The 15,554-nt window shown below is 33.2% G+C and overlaps 1 protein-coding gene across 1 annotated transcript in view; it reads left to right on the plus strand.

Annotated features, from left to right (window-relative positions):
- The first annotated feature begins 10,537 nt into the window (after window positions 1-10,537).
- LOC115445039 (proton-coupled amino acid transporter-like protein pathetic) overlaps window positions 10,538-15,554 on the plus strand; it is a 34,911-nt gene continuing 29,894 nt past the window's right edge. Inside the window, exon 1 of the mRNA XM_030171118.2 lies at window positions 10,538-11,097. Within this exon, the coding sequence (XP_030026978.1) occupies window positions 11,038-11,097 (60 nt within the window). The 5' untranslated portion in view covers window positions 10,538-11,037. The remainder of the gene's footprint in view (window positions 11,098-15,554) is intronic.

Below are 15,554 nucleotides of genomic sequence, written 5' to 3' on the forward strand. Positions count from 1 at the left end.
TATTTAGGTGATCACGTTCAGCCTTATTTCTAAATTCCATTCAAACTAACTACAATCACTTCCAACTTTCTAAAATCTTCACAAACTTCACGAGAAATTGACCTGATGTCTAGGGTTCACATCCCAACACCTAGAAATCCATGAGCATCATGATATTACGGCCGTGATAGTAAGGAATATATATAGGGGATAGAGATATTTCGATGATCTCAACACAGCAAACACGACACAACATCTGGTTACGTTTGCAGAGTAGTCTTTTAATATAAAACATTCTTCCTCTCACACTTCAGTGCAGACCTAAGGTAAATAATAAGCGACACACTAGGACTAGTAATTCGTGTTTCACATCATCGGTCCATATTTAGTGAAGCGTGACGGCAGCGCAAAAACAAGCGGAGAGAACATCCACCAATCGCGTCTCAAATTGATCTTATCACAATTAGTGCAATTATAATGTGCTGCTTTGAAATCTCAAGAACCATTATCATTTATCTGATGTGAGTCAGTGTGCAACACGCCCATCTAAAGAGGTGACGCAATGAATCTATTGAAATAATGATAATAATAGATAACACTTGTTTCGGAAAATCACTAGGAGTGTTGTCATACGCCTGAAATTAGTTGGATAAAGAATATTCTGCGCTTCATTTTAGTTTTTATAACGGCAGGAAAAAATACAGTGTTATCCTTACTGAAACAGGAAACTTCAATTATTATATCGAATATTAATATTAACAATTAATATAGTTGTGGGAATAAATTCGCTAAAAGCCGTCGATGTCGCTGTCCAGGATAAAGTACCATTTGTAAAAAATGCTTATTATTTATATATTATAATACCTATTATAATATATAAATAATTTTCAGAATTTGCATAGTAGTGTTAAGTACTAGTGCGTCTGAATAACAAAAAATAAATAGTATACAACCAAGGCTACGGCTTCGGCTTCAGCTCCGATCACTTTCAGCGAAACCATCGCTCGGCCTTCGGCCAATGTTGTTCCCAGCAAGCACCAAAAGCGAACGAAATAAATAAAATATGTTTCATTTTGTAATTTACATTATTTGACATTACATTATTTTTGACAAAATCCTCAATAAATCAAATCAAATAATCTTAATTTCTTACGTTTACGCGAATGTTAGACGTTGAAAATATGAAACCTTGGTGAGACCGGGGCTGTGGTCAGGGCTGTCTCCTCTAAAGCCCTCCATGGATATATCGCTACCTCCTCTCTAATATCCCCCTCCCAATCGGCCAATCAAAAAGGAATATAGGGATTCACGTAAAAGAACATAGCTGACGTAAAACACCAACGCTCTACGAAGTCTACAGTTGCTCAACATTCTGAAGATTACTTCGAACATTATCTGTGACTAGACATGCCACAAATCCTTGCCAAAGAACATCGATTTCTACCTGAGATGATTCGCGAGGCTATTGAAATTTAAAAACATCCGAATTTCAATAGAGATGATGGTTAGAACTTGTTCCTCCTGGAACCTGTTCTACTTACATGTTATTAAAACAGAACTGAAAAGATCAAGGTGCAAGACCTCAAGACACTGTGAGCACAAGCTGGGTAGATTATACCGTTAACAGCTAAAAATTATAATAAATCATTAAAACTAATTGTAAAATGTAGGTAGATATTGTAACTTTCACTGGTCGCATGATCGACATCTTAGTCCGCCCCGTAACCACGGAAGTTGCAAAGTCATTGAAACGTTGAGAGAAAATTAAATTATAAAAACCGCGAAAAATTAGGAAAATAGTTTTATTTCAAAATTGCAAGGTAATTTTTATTATCACTAAATTAAGTACCTAAAGTCGATAACTCATTCTCATTGGTCATAGCATCTTAATAAATGATGGATTGCAGTGACTAGAAAATATTAATAAAAGTAAATAACTCCGGAAATGAGAAATAAACCTTGAATTTTACATTGTATATTATTTATTTGTACATTGTATTTATTTGTAGTTAATTAAAATTTATTCTTATAATCTCTCAGCTTCTCCCGAAGTTTGTGACAATAGCCAATCAATGGCCAGATAACCAATCTTTGGTTGGACACTAGTTGTACAATAGGTTCTACGGGTATAACGTACAATAAATATTTATGTAAGTACAATAATTACATATGAAAACGGTAAAAAGCTTCAAGGTTAATAGTATTATGCTATGTAGGATACAATTCCACAACATATTAACAAAGGAGATAACTAAGTTAGTTATATTAATATTGGGACGAAACTAGGCAAACGTATTACAATTTTTGTTATAGATGATAATACTTATTATGTACTCACATAATGATTGCTTGAATATTATGTATTTGAAACATTTTTACGAGATAATTACCGACGGGCCCTTACATTACGTTTACAATTTGATTGTAAACGTAATGTAAGATAATTATTAATTGTTAATAATGTTTTATTATTCACGACTTATATGTTTAATATAAATGTTTCAACAAAGGCAATTCATTTAGTTTTTTGAGTGTAAAGTGCCTCATGTGAAAAATACTGAGTTTTATCTACTTCGCTGATTATTATCATTTACTCATAGTCTATGGATCGAGATAATTTCAATGATAGGCAGTAGTGCACGCTAATTTGCATCATAAATAGGAATAGGCTTTCAATGCAACTCACGCTTCGTGTTTTTCCATTTAAACAACAAATATTAAGGTTTCTACTGCTTTTGCTAGGGGTAGAGACGAGGAGCGTATAAGTTTTAAAGCTCACACATTCCGTCACCAATGCATTAATGAGGATATTTTTTGTTAATACTGCAATAAATTAAAATAATAATTTAATTTCAAAGTAATATTAGGTGGTAGTTTTTAAATATGTATACCAGTCTTGTATTATTTTTCTCTGTTTTTGGTTTACATGGGTAACTTTGGTGTAAATTGCAAATACTAATGTATTTAGCCGAATGAAACTGCCGGATTTCCGCTATCTCAAAACACGTTTCTACAGAAAATCTTTGTCTCATTCAGACAATATTTACAAGATAACATTATATTGATATAGAGAAAGTACAGATATCAGTCAGGTAGTTATCAGTGATGTATCTCGGAAATGATATTGTATCATACGTTTTCATCGTAAATTTAAATACCTTATCTATATTTACAAATATAGATTTACTACTCACGCGTTTCAGTAATTGATAAGCTAATCTGTATTAAAAATTATTTCGTATAGTAAATGGAATTAAGAATCATATCAATACGATATAAGAAAGTAACTTAATAAGAAAGAGTTATTCAGGATTTATGAGGGAGCAAAATAAAAATGTTATAAGGTATGTCTTAAGATAAAAACCTTAGTTTGCTAATCAACAAAACTTTGACAAATAATGTCTTTTTTTTCCTGTCTATGCAATTGAAACAAGCAGTCAATAAGTTTTTTATAAATCATCATAAAGTTACCTACTATAATATTATTTATTAACTGTTCATACTATTTAATGTTTAATATTTTGCAATACACACAAATGAGATCTGGACTGGGTACAAACGAATAAATATTTAAATTCATAACCGAAACTAACGACTCCCATCTGCAAGTACATTGCAGTATATACAATACACATACGGTCTTACTTATAAGAAATTTGTAAAGCTATGCTTAGTTAAAACACAAATTTACTCGATCAGCCATAAGTTATAACTCGCCATCTTGCCTCTTAATTAGGTTTAAACTAGGAACCGGTGATGTTTTTGACAGCTCTTTAAGCAATTCTTAATCACCTCTTAACGCTAAAACAAATTTATAAGATGATAGACTCTATGATATCATTGCGAATTTGAATATAGTATTCTTATGTTTACAGTGCAGGGGCCTGTGTAGAGCGTTCACAGAAAAAAATCCGATAGGACATCTATATAAATAGTGAATAGGGCGTCAAACGGATCGCGTGATCACAATTCACACCAATATGTCAAAATTGATTTGATTATGAAGTCCAGTAATCGTCACCAATTTGATTATAGCTGATTCTTAGCAGCTAATGCGGCAGGGGACGTTTTACATTAAACACTATTGTATAGACACTAGTTGACCCGACAGATGTTGTCCCGTCTTAACTATGAATTTGCAGCGCGCATTCTGTCAAACGATTGACAGTTATATAACATTATTACTTTCGTTAAGTTTTGTTATTTTCCGCGCAATTTTTTGTTTTTTTTTGCTTTCATAAGAACCTTCTCCTGACAATAACAAACACGACAAAAAAAAATAATAGTGAAATCGGTCCAGCCGTTCACGCGTGATGGCGTGACCAAATGAAATAAGGATTCATTTTTATATATATATAGATTTCTAAGTCACAACGTTAGGTTTTCTTGGGAACATATAAACTATTTAATCATTGCTTACTTTCATGTGAACGTCCTGCTCAAAGCTGATCATTCCATGGTATAAAACTTATAATTTACGCGAAATGCTCTGTTAGTTCCAGCCTTGTTCGAGAATGTTATGTCTACAAAGTACTTAAAAGAAGCGACATTATGTCCAGCAAAGTGGAAAAGTACCTTGCTCGTTCGCATTAAGATGTGACCTACTTTATATTTTCATACCTAGATCGATTTAATGAAGTTTACATTATTATCTTTTCTTTCACAATGGGCTTCAGTTGTCGAGAGCTTGGCTCACAACCGACCAAAGATCCAACTTCCTATATATTTTACTGGGTAATTGCGAAGATGGTGTGGTATAAATATTTCTACTCCATTTGATATAACCCTTCCTGCAGCGGGGAAAACATTTAGACCAATAGCGCAGTTGTAAGATGATCTTTGAGATTGTAGAAGCCAATTATTCAGTTTGGTAATTGTGGACTGTTTAATGCTCTTTTGTATAGTTTAACTGTTAGTAAGCGTATGGCTTAAATTTATCTTAGTTTAATATTTTGACACGATCTAATATTATGCCAATCCTGGGATGAATATATTTAATGAATATTAATTCTATAGTTTGTTAATTAGTACTCTGTGTTCAGTGTTTCTTAAACATCTTAGTTTTTCAATTTCTCTGAATTTAGACTATTAGTTTAATTAAACAGGCGTTGATCAACTTGTATTTTTCCCAATAGTTCATTTCATTAATGCTAAAAATAATAACTTATTCTTACCACCTGGTTAATCAATGTCGAGCAGGAAATTAACTGTAATGTGCACACTACGCGGTTGGATCTACATTTACGTACGTTAAGCACGTGAATTAGGTTTCTTAAGGTGTATTTTCTTGCAATAAAGCTATGATTTTTTTTTGTTTATCAATCAGATGTTTGCTACAGTTATTTGTAAAATCTTTGGCAACAACATAAAACTCTTGCAAAAGTATGTTTTACAATGCGTTTGTATTAGCTGTTGTCGCACAGAACATAATATTTTGAGGTTCTGATGTTCTTTAGTTGTACTTCTATCTTTGGCCCCAATCACGCATTTTCATTATTTAAATGTCCGACGCCTCATTGGCTCAGTAGCAGTGGACTTCATTTATAATAATTATTTGAAGAAAAAACTTTGTACCCTTTTTAAGCACATTGCACCTGCGAAGAAGTATAAGATTTGGTATAATGTAAGCTCATATAGAGATAAAGTACATAAAATCCTTAATAACCTTTAAAGTGTAAAAAAATATGTAATGCGGTTGATTTTAGATCATTGGATGAGCAATGGCTTATTAATTCCTTATTATTGAAACTGTTTCATTTTATTTATATTCTTTAAGTGATATATTGTGATTGATTATAATATAAATATTTCCTAGGATCTGAGTCAAAATATTATGGATAAAAAATCTGAGTTAATAATTATCTCGCACATAAAGTTAAGCGTGGTATTGAGCTAACCAAAAGCTTTTAAATAGAGCCAGAATCTCAATCAACTGCTGTTTATACAGGAAGTGTTGATAGCATGATACGCTTTAGTTACCTGATTGATGGACTACCGACAATCAAATAATCTATATTTAGAACGTATGAATATGACGAACTACGTCAGGAAATTGATATATTTATTAGCATCTATGGAAGTGTTAAACATTCATTGGCTTATTGTTCTGTACGTTTAAATTAACACGAGACATTACCTTTCATGTGAGGCCGGTCCAGATCAGTACTTTAGAATTTATCTCATTATCACTTATTTGTTCTCGGCGGCAATCCTGTCGACTGCTTCGCAGGATGTTTCACTATTGGTCTCGAGAGTTTCATTCGGTGCGGGCATGGTATTGTGACTCTGTTTGGTTATTTCATGAGTAATTTACACAAGTTTTCCCGATTCACGCGTTTGTTTGAGGCTTTAATTTGTTAATTCGAATGTCGTGGTACTTACGCAAATGTCTACTACTCTCTACAATGTAATCGACTCTACCCGACGATTTATAATCTATAACCAAAATCACATTTAATTGCCTATTAAACATGCACATCTTGTCTTTCAGAAAGATATTGATCTATGTTGATTGCCGACGTAAAAACTAGTAACGACTCCACAAGCACACTGCGCAGTATCTGAGGGAATTGATCATGTAAATTGATGAGCATTGATGTGTAGATGTTGACGGTTATAATATACGACTTACAAAATGCTATTGCGTCGTTTCACAATGATTATTGTTTCATATTTCCTGGTATCAGCAATTACTAAAGTGACAATAACTATTGAGAATATTTTTTGCAGAGTTAGCAAGTACAGTTATGTTGTAATAAACATATAGCATAGCAATATTATAGCAATCGCTAATATAGAAAATGATTTGGTAGAAAAAATATTTCAATTGTAAATTACTGTCAATCCAGTGGTGATACTTGTAGGCCTAGTTCTTAAATATAAATATCGAGTTGTAAAAGTGTTTGGGTACATAAGTTAGCTTCTACTCGTCGCTCCGTCCAAGTTAGAGTCCGTACCAAGGATAAACCTTGATCTCAGAATAATAAGTTGTACAAAATCTTAAAGTATACATATAGGTGTAATATACTACCTATTAATAAAATAATTTTCAGAATCAGTGAAGTAGTCTCGAAGGTGAGCGTGATCAAAGAACCCGACAAAGAAAGAATAAAATCTTAAGATTTATTGTAGGTATATCAAGTGAGGTACAGATTAGTAAGCAAATAAAAGGTGACCAAATTTGTTTATTAAGGAAATACATTTCATGGGGAATTACCAGTTTTACTAAATAAGGCGTATTAGTACATGTAAGTACTAAAAATCCAATGTTTACATATTATATGACAAGTAAACAAGATACTTTTATGTTAACGTTTAACTTTCATACTTTACTCGGTACTAATCTGCAAAATGAATTAAAATTATACTCCGATTTCTAACGTTTTTTTTATAATATTTATAATCTTACAAATGGGTACTTTTATTTTCTTACTTTTGGATTGTGAAAAATAACAGTTTTAAATCAGAAATTTTCATGTACTCAGTTGGTAATTATTAATCGCCAATTATAAGCAAACATTTTCATAGTGCAAATTACTTTCTCTGCCAACACGGTAGACAAAGAAGAATGAAGAATCTATGAATGAGTGTATTACTTGCTATGTGTAGACGGTAGGTTATGTGGCTATCGATGCCAACAGATGAAAATCTGGCAAAAATACAAAATGCTATCTGCGACGACAAACAGGACTTGGAGTAAAAATAACATTTTTTATGCACGTTTTAAAACTAACGTAACTAAATATAGTTATTGCTCTATGAAATGAAAAGACGTATCTACCTGATAATAATTAATAAGGAAACCACATTGTAACAATGTAAAGAACATTATAAGCCATTGGTGTACAAAACGCTACCATGAAGTAATTATTATGGCAAATTGACAATCAAACGCATAATCCTCGTTTCGGCGACAACTAGCCTGCGGTGCCCTTGAGTCGGTTATACTTCAGTTTTATTGCAAAACAGTCGTAATACGAATGATTAACGACTGTTAATGCATTATGTTTCGACAATACATTGCTATTGTTACGAGCTTAGTGGGAAGGATTTCGCGGCGCCGGCCGTTGGTTATTTTCCATCGTTTTTAAATTCAGGAATAGTCCTAGAATCATAAATTTTTTATTGTGATGAATGTTAGTAGTAAATCCTTATCGTGTTTCCCGTTATGTTTAGTAGCATATAATTATTTAGTGCGGTGACGTAATTGTATACGCCATTATAGACCATACGTGTGTAATGGGTGTAGGTATTTACTGTTTACACAATATAGTAACATTCTGAAGGGCACATGGTTTGACTTCGTTTTTCCGAGAAAATTAGGCCTTCTTGTCAGTAATACTTCACTAGACAGAATGTCTAATTCAATTGAAAAACGGACAAAAAATTATCTTTTTTAATTATAGATTGATTAACATAATTGTTGAAAGAATAAATATATAAATTCTGACACAAAATTACCATTACAAATCATTACCTTTTAATAACTAGGTAAGTGATATTATAATACACGTATGATGTACATTTGCACAGGTAAGGATATAAGAAAAAAATCTTAACTATTGCACTGGTTTCCTTGCTATAAATAACTGGTGTAATTTAGTTCTTGGCAAATCTTATTTTAATTGCTCTTAAGATCCAGTATCCCATACATGTATAGTGTTAAATTACTCTGTATCATAATTCATGTAACGTGTTTTACTTTTTCCTGGTTTTCTGCTGAGCAAACCTGTTAACGCCACGTATGTAGACTGCTGTAATTACGCTTATTACTTTTATATTTTTCTTCGTAGTATTTTATTGCGTTGGTTATTGTATAAATATATATAATATATATTATATATTCTGCATCCCCATATTATGCTACCAGCGTAGACGCCAGGAGTAGAGATGAAGGCATGATAATTTTATATTCTCAATTACCTACTATATGACTTTATCTAGAGTAGGCATCGGGGTGAATTTTACTAGGCGTAGTGTGGCACATTTCGATATACGAATTAAAACACTTTTCTTGTAATATTATGTCTGTGATTTCCTTATCACCAAAAATTATAAAAGATGTATACCAATTCTTATTAACAAAAATTGTAGATGATGTCCTGAGTTTTTATTGGTATAAAATAATAGCCAACGCGTATCATAGATTTGTTAATGTCGCGTAATAGTAATACCCGACGTAAAATCCGGTAAGTACAGTATAGCTTTACTATATTTATCCAGATTTAGTGCAGGCTCCTTGGTTTTGGATACAAATACAAAATAACACGTGGTAACAATATCCCTTCAAAGTGTAACGTATTACGATCATACGACGTTGTAAATCGTATCTCCATATTTAGTGCGACAACTTTTAGTAATTATAAATACCATATTATTATTTATTATACCCAAAACCAAATTATATTCCATAAAAGAACTTTGAACAGTCACTAAAAAGCAAATCAATTTTCGTCAATGTACAGTCTAATATGCATGGGAATGCATGAAAAGATTGATGGTGGAGAAAGTGAGAGAAGTATGCCAGAATCGTACAAAGTGGCAATCCATAGTCTCTGCCTACCCTTATAGGAAAGAGGCGTGATACTATTTGTATGTATGTAAAGGCTTATTATACGCAGAAAGATATAGTTTCAGTAGAATGTAAATATTATGTTAATTGTTATGCGATTTTACTCTGTATTTAAGAATGAGTTAGTAACATAATACTGTGTCGTGTGCTTGTTTGTGAGTGAGAGATGACTGTAAATCTGTTAACTTATGTCCAATAATATTATCATTTTCATGTAGCGAAAACACGAATTCGCTTACAATAGTCATATTCTCGTGTATAAATGTAGTATCTCCGACCATCAATTGAGAGAGTTTGACGTTTAAAGTTTGTTTTAAAGTTGTAGCGTTAGGATGCAGGTCGGCTACATTAGTAATTTTTCTCTAAGATTTATAGTTCATGTAAAATAACACGCTGAACGTCTTGGAAGCGTATGTTATCAAAAGTTAAACAGGTCCCCCAAATTGGATATTCGCACTACGTATATGTGAGGCACGTTCGAGGTCTACGATTCGTAGTACTGACTACGAAGTCATGTGGACATGGGCGGTGTGGCGTGACCTTGACGTCTTTCAATTTCGCTTTTGCGACGCAATTAGTTTTTGTTTTTCTAAAAAACGTTGATCGGTCTACCTTTGGCCGCTCGGTGCTCATCCTTGCCAGGTATTTTTCACGTTTGGCACATTTTGTCACGTTAAAGGCGCCATTTTATTTTCAAGCAGACATGAGCTATTTTTTAAACACGTAATTGCAAACATCGTTAAATAGTTGGCGGACGGCACGTCGTGTGCATGAATCACGTGCGTCCAGGTTCAGTGTTAGTGCCTCGCCCAGAGAACCGTCAACTGTCTCGGATTCATGGCTAGAACGTTAGCGTGACGAAAAATCGCGTACTGAAAAGCACGTTCTTGACTTGTTTGTTTCGTCTTTGGGGGAAGTGGGCGCGACATGGTCAGGAGCGCAATCGTTTCAGTCGGTTGGTTCGCGAGACGCTCTCGGTGTACGTCACCCGGCGCCTCCGCTTCAGCGCCGCTCGGGCTCGGCCCCGCGCGCCGCTCGTCATACGCCATCATACCCCGGCTGGGCACACGCTGTGGCCACCGCTCGCATCGAACTTGAATCACTCCCTTCGCCGCGATCGGACGCGCCCCACTCGCTCATTGCCGACTTGATCGCCACGGCGGAACGACGTACCACTGTTGACGCGTCCAGCAACTTTATTTATCAAACTTAGTACTTTATGTAAGATATTTTTGAAACACCGAACAGTGAAATCATCGAATATAAATCGCATGGAAACGGGCGAAGGGCAACTAAAACGAGGTGTACGAATAAAATTTTCGCTCGGCGAAAAGTTAAAACGGCGTTTTGTGGAACGCAACTAACTCACTTTCAGTATCGTGACTCGCTTGGATTTCTTTCTGCTGTAAACCTTAAGGGTTTTTCTAATTTTTAAGCCGAAACCGAGTAACGTATTTTATTAGAAACGGCGGCGGAAATAACCGAAAATGTCGAAAAAACATCTTCACAATCAAGCTGCTATACCGTTAGCTCCAGCGGTGTTTAAGGTAAGTTTACTTTTTATTTTGCTTAATTTTAGTGCGAATTTTGTTTTATTCTAAGTATCTTCAACCAATAAAGTTAGTATTTATATCAGTATAATTTCTAGATGCGATGCTGGGCGATAATTATATTTGAAAGTGAAAGATTTTAATCACGGTAGAAAAGCAATTATAAATAGGACCAGTTTATGGCTACATATCTTATAGTAGTGGAAATGTGCAATTCCATTTTCTAAGTCGTAAAACTGTCGAGTCAAATTTTATAGCCCATTGTTTTAGTAGCATCGGAAATTTTATTAAGTTGCTAAAATGGACACTTTTATTAAACTATTCAATTGAGAATTAAAGAAATGAATTTTCTACACGCCTTTTGCGCGGTACATAGTAATGAAACTTGCATGAGTGGCGATGTTAATACAACGGAATAGGCTCTATTATTCGATTTCTTGGAAACGGCCATTGCAGAAATGCTGTGCGTTAGCTGTTGCAGACCGCTTTCACATCGGTGGTTTATTCATCTGGAATTTTTGTGTAATCGACATAGAGGATATTTTTGTTTGTTATTTTTGTATAAGGTTCTGGTTAAATCTGGGTGCAATTTGTAAAAATATCATACCAAATCGTCCACGGCACTGTTTGATACGTTTTATCCCACGCTTCCATGAATCGGACATGAATTAACTTTGAAAATAGTGCTCTGCTGGAACAAATGAAAATCTCAAAACAAAATAAAAATCAAGTTCAGAAAAAAATAATCATGTACACTAAAGCTAGGTATTAATACACGCAAAACATTTAAATTTGGACATTGAATTTCATGTTTATATTTATCAGTAACGACCACCTGAGCTTACGCAGAGCTTTGTCGGGTCAAAAATCATTTTAGATAGCCGCCATGTGATTTCATGATAGCGATAATGATTCGATGATTATTGGACTTAATCATTTGAGTAGGCTTTTATGAAAGGTTTACCAATAATTGCTACACGAAAACAATAATTTCAATAATTATATTTGGTCTTGTACATGCAAACTATTTTTTTATGTAATTGAACTGTTAACGCGTCTGATTTTCATATTTCACAACGAAATCAAATCAAAAATAGGTTTCTGCGGAATAATTAGTTGAACCAAACAGAGAAAAGTGAAGTTTAAAACTCTTAACTTTATTTTATCACTTCGTGACGTTTTTGTAACGACGTATTTTTATTTGCAAACTGTTACAAATTATAATTTCTTTCAATATCAACTTCCTTTAACTCATACCTGTCTTCATTATGTAAGCATTTCACAAGTAAAAGTAATTTTAGATAGTGATTTGTTTCACTGCATAATCAAAGATTTTACATACACAATGTAACTTCTGTTTTGAGTTTAAAAATAATTTATATAGGTAGCATAAACGGAATATTAAATTTAATATCGCTGGGTGACAAATAATGCTCAGCCTAAGCCCTAATAAATCTTCAAGCTTCAAATTTTGCACAAGATTTCCTTATCCAAAGAAGACTGCCTCTATAAAATGATTTTTAACAATTCATCCCTTAAAGAGATTAAATCGCAACGAGCAGATTACAAAAAAGGTAAAATCTGAAACCTCGTAAGTTGTTTAAAAAGTTCAATTTTGAAGGACTGAGTATTTTTTTCATTAAAATACTTTATTACAAGTTACAAAGTTTATTCCCGGTTACAAACAGAAGGCGTATTGATTTTAGCATGAATATATAATATAATAAGATATAAATTAATTAATCCGTTTATTTATATGTAACATACTTATTTAAAAGTATTAGCTTTTTGCTGTTTTGTTACTGAATGAGATAGAGAAATGCATAATATTTTCACCTTCGTTTTGACATTATATACAGAGTACGTGTCATTTCTAGGTATTCCTATCGCGATGTGATGCTAGTTCAGTGTTGTTATCTATGGATATGTATATAAAAAAATCATTACGTACAGACGGTGTCATGTCTCCTGATTATGCCTTTTGCCTTAACGTAATAAAAATGCCTAAACTAGTAATTTCATAAAGTAGTTGGGTAAATATTGTTTTAGTCTGCCTTGAGTACGGCAATAAGAAGTTCGTGTTTAGTAAGAATTATAGAATGTAGAAAAACATAAAAATTCAAGAGATTATTTTGTAGAAAATAATATATTTGGTTATTATATTCACGAAGAGCGTTTTTGCTACGTTTGGCGTCGCGTGAAAATTCATAGAACTGACATGGATGAGGAAACTTGTTCATACGTTAAAATTCACAACATATATTTATCGAGTTTTTCCGAAGTTATACCATTATTTATTGATTTGTAAGCACGCTTGCCTCTGTAGATGGAATGCAGTTTCTAAACCTTAGTATACGTTGGCGCAATACCTACGTTTCCAATATTTTTGTAAAAGGACATTATCCTACATTTTTTATATTGAAAGCTTAAAGTCTGCCGCTCTGTGAAAGAGGTTCTCGGCGTCAGCGGAATTATTATTATACCGATCACTCACGCCTACGTCTAACCCGCGGAAACTATACCAAATTGGCAATGCAAACTACATAAGACAAACTGCAAATTGCAACTGCAGTCCATGTTCGATAGTTCGTTATCCCCGTTTGGCCCTTGTTAGTCGGCCTTCGTAAGACGCTATAACATATTAATTGCTGTAATGTCTTGCCAAGAAATATAATATAAGTAGTAACTATATATTAAAAAACAACAACGCGTCTATTTACGGAAACAATGTTAAAGCGTATAATGACGGTCATACTCTCCAAGATTACATCAAGCTACAAATTTCTATTATTATATACGTATGTGATCACACACGTCAATTTGTCACTTGGTAAATATTAGAAATATTTTGAATTATTTCGTCATTTCAATAAAAAAAATACGTAAATGTAAAATCGAGATGTAACTGTCGTGAAACTTTCACTTATATAACGTGAAACTGAAACATATAATAAAAATCACGATTTCATACATATTCAGGGAAAATTAGTTCGAATAAGAGGGACACGTGAGCCGCGAATAGCATGACCGTATCCTTTTCAAAACCAACGCGCTGCACGTTGTGCAATGGTTAACGTGTAGAATTGTAACTTACACTTATTATAAATAGAAAACAAAGGCACCGACTTAACGGCATAACTATACGTAGACCTATAGAAATATCATTCACGTGGCCGTGTCTTCATTCTTCACTGTATCAGGTGTATTGCCCATCAGATCCGTTGTCTAAAGCGCGTGCATCAAAACAATGGGTCCATATTGTTCTTCTGGGTAAAATGTGCCTTCCAAGAATGGCAGCTAAAAGTTGAAACTGCATATTTACACCTGAAATGAAATTGAACACGTTTCGTCGCGAGCATGATTATGCAAGCGATTGCTTCAGTCGATTGTAAAATAAATGGGTGTTGATTCCTAGTGTGTTTTGTATATAACATATTAGAAACCTTCTATTATGCTTTCCAATATTGTAGTATAGACTGTGTAGGCAATGTAAACAAACTGGATTGTTTTTTTTAGATTATAAAAGTCGAGATAAAAGTATAAAATCCTTTGTAAAATATAACCATCGTTGATATATTATGAAACTTTATAGTGAAATACTAATATGTTTGTTTACTTTGTCTTACATTAGTTTATTATTTATTATATTAGGGAAGTTTATCCAACTTGTGATATATGTCTGCATTGTGGAAAAGAATTTAAGACTTTTTTAAGTATGTCATTACTGCAGTGCGAATGTTTTCAACATTTTTTTTTTATGTAAAACTAATCATTTTTGTGTAACGTGTTACAAAATCTTATACAGGTATATAAATTTATATTTTTACTGGATGTCTGTTGAAACTTTAAAATGTTATATTAGAAAACTTTTTTTTATTAAGTCTTGTCGTTACATAGATCAATATTCAGAGTAAATTATTATATTTAATAACTGCTTTTATAACTTACCACTCGCAAGACATAGGTATAATTCAATATTACTGCAAAAAAAAAATAAACGTACAATAATATATTAAACGAGTCATTAAAAGCTATCTCTAGAAATTCCATAAACTACTATTGTCATTGCTGATCATTAATGAAGGAACAGCCAACAATAGGCTACCGGACTCATTTTGGTTCTTTACTATTATCGAATATTTACATAATTTAAATTATAACACAGAAGGAATTATTAAAATCCGGTAAAAAATCAACAAGTTATAAGACTTAGAATTTCGGTGGAAGGGGTAATTAACAAGAAATAGAAAAGAGACGAAATATCCACATGTGACGTCATCGGGAATTACGACGCGTGCGAAAAAAAGAGATGAAGCGATATCCCCACATCGCGGCCACTTCTGCACATAACAATTTTTAAATATAAATTACTCGCTCATTTTTTAACCAATATTTATGCAGTTTTCACAGAAGTGCTTCTTTTTCGTATTATTAACCATTAAATATAGAATAAT

The sequence above is a fragment of the Manduca sexta genome, chromosome 27 (genome assembly GCF_014839805.1).
Source record: "Manduca sexta isolate Smith_Timp_Sample1 chromosome 27, JHU_Msex_v1.0, whole genome shotgun sequence".
Lineage (NCBI taxonomy): Eukaryota > Metazoa > Arthropoda > Insecta > Lepidoptera > Sphingidae > Manduca > Manduca sexta.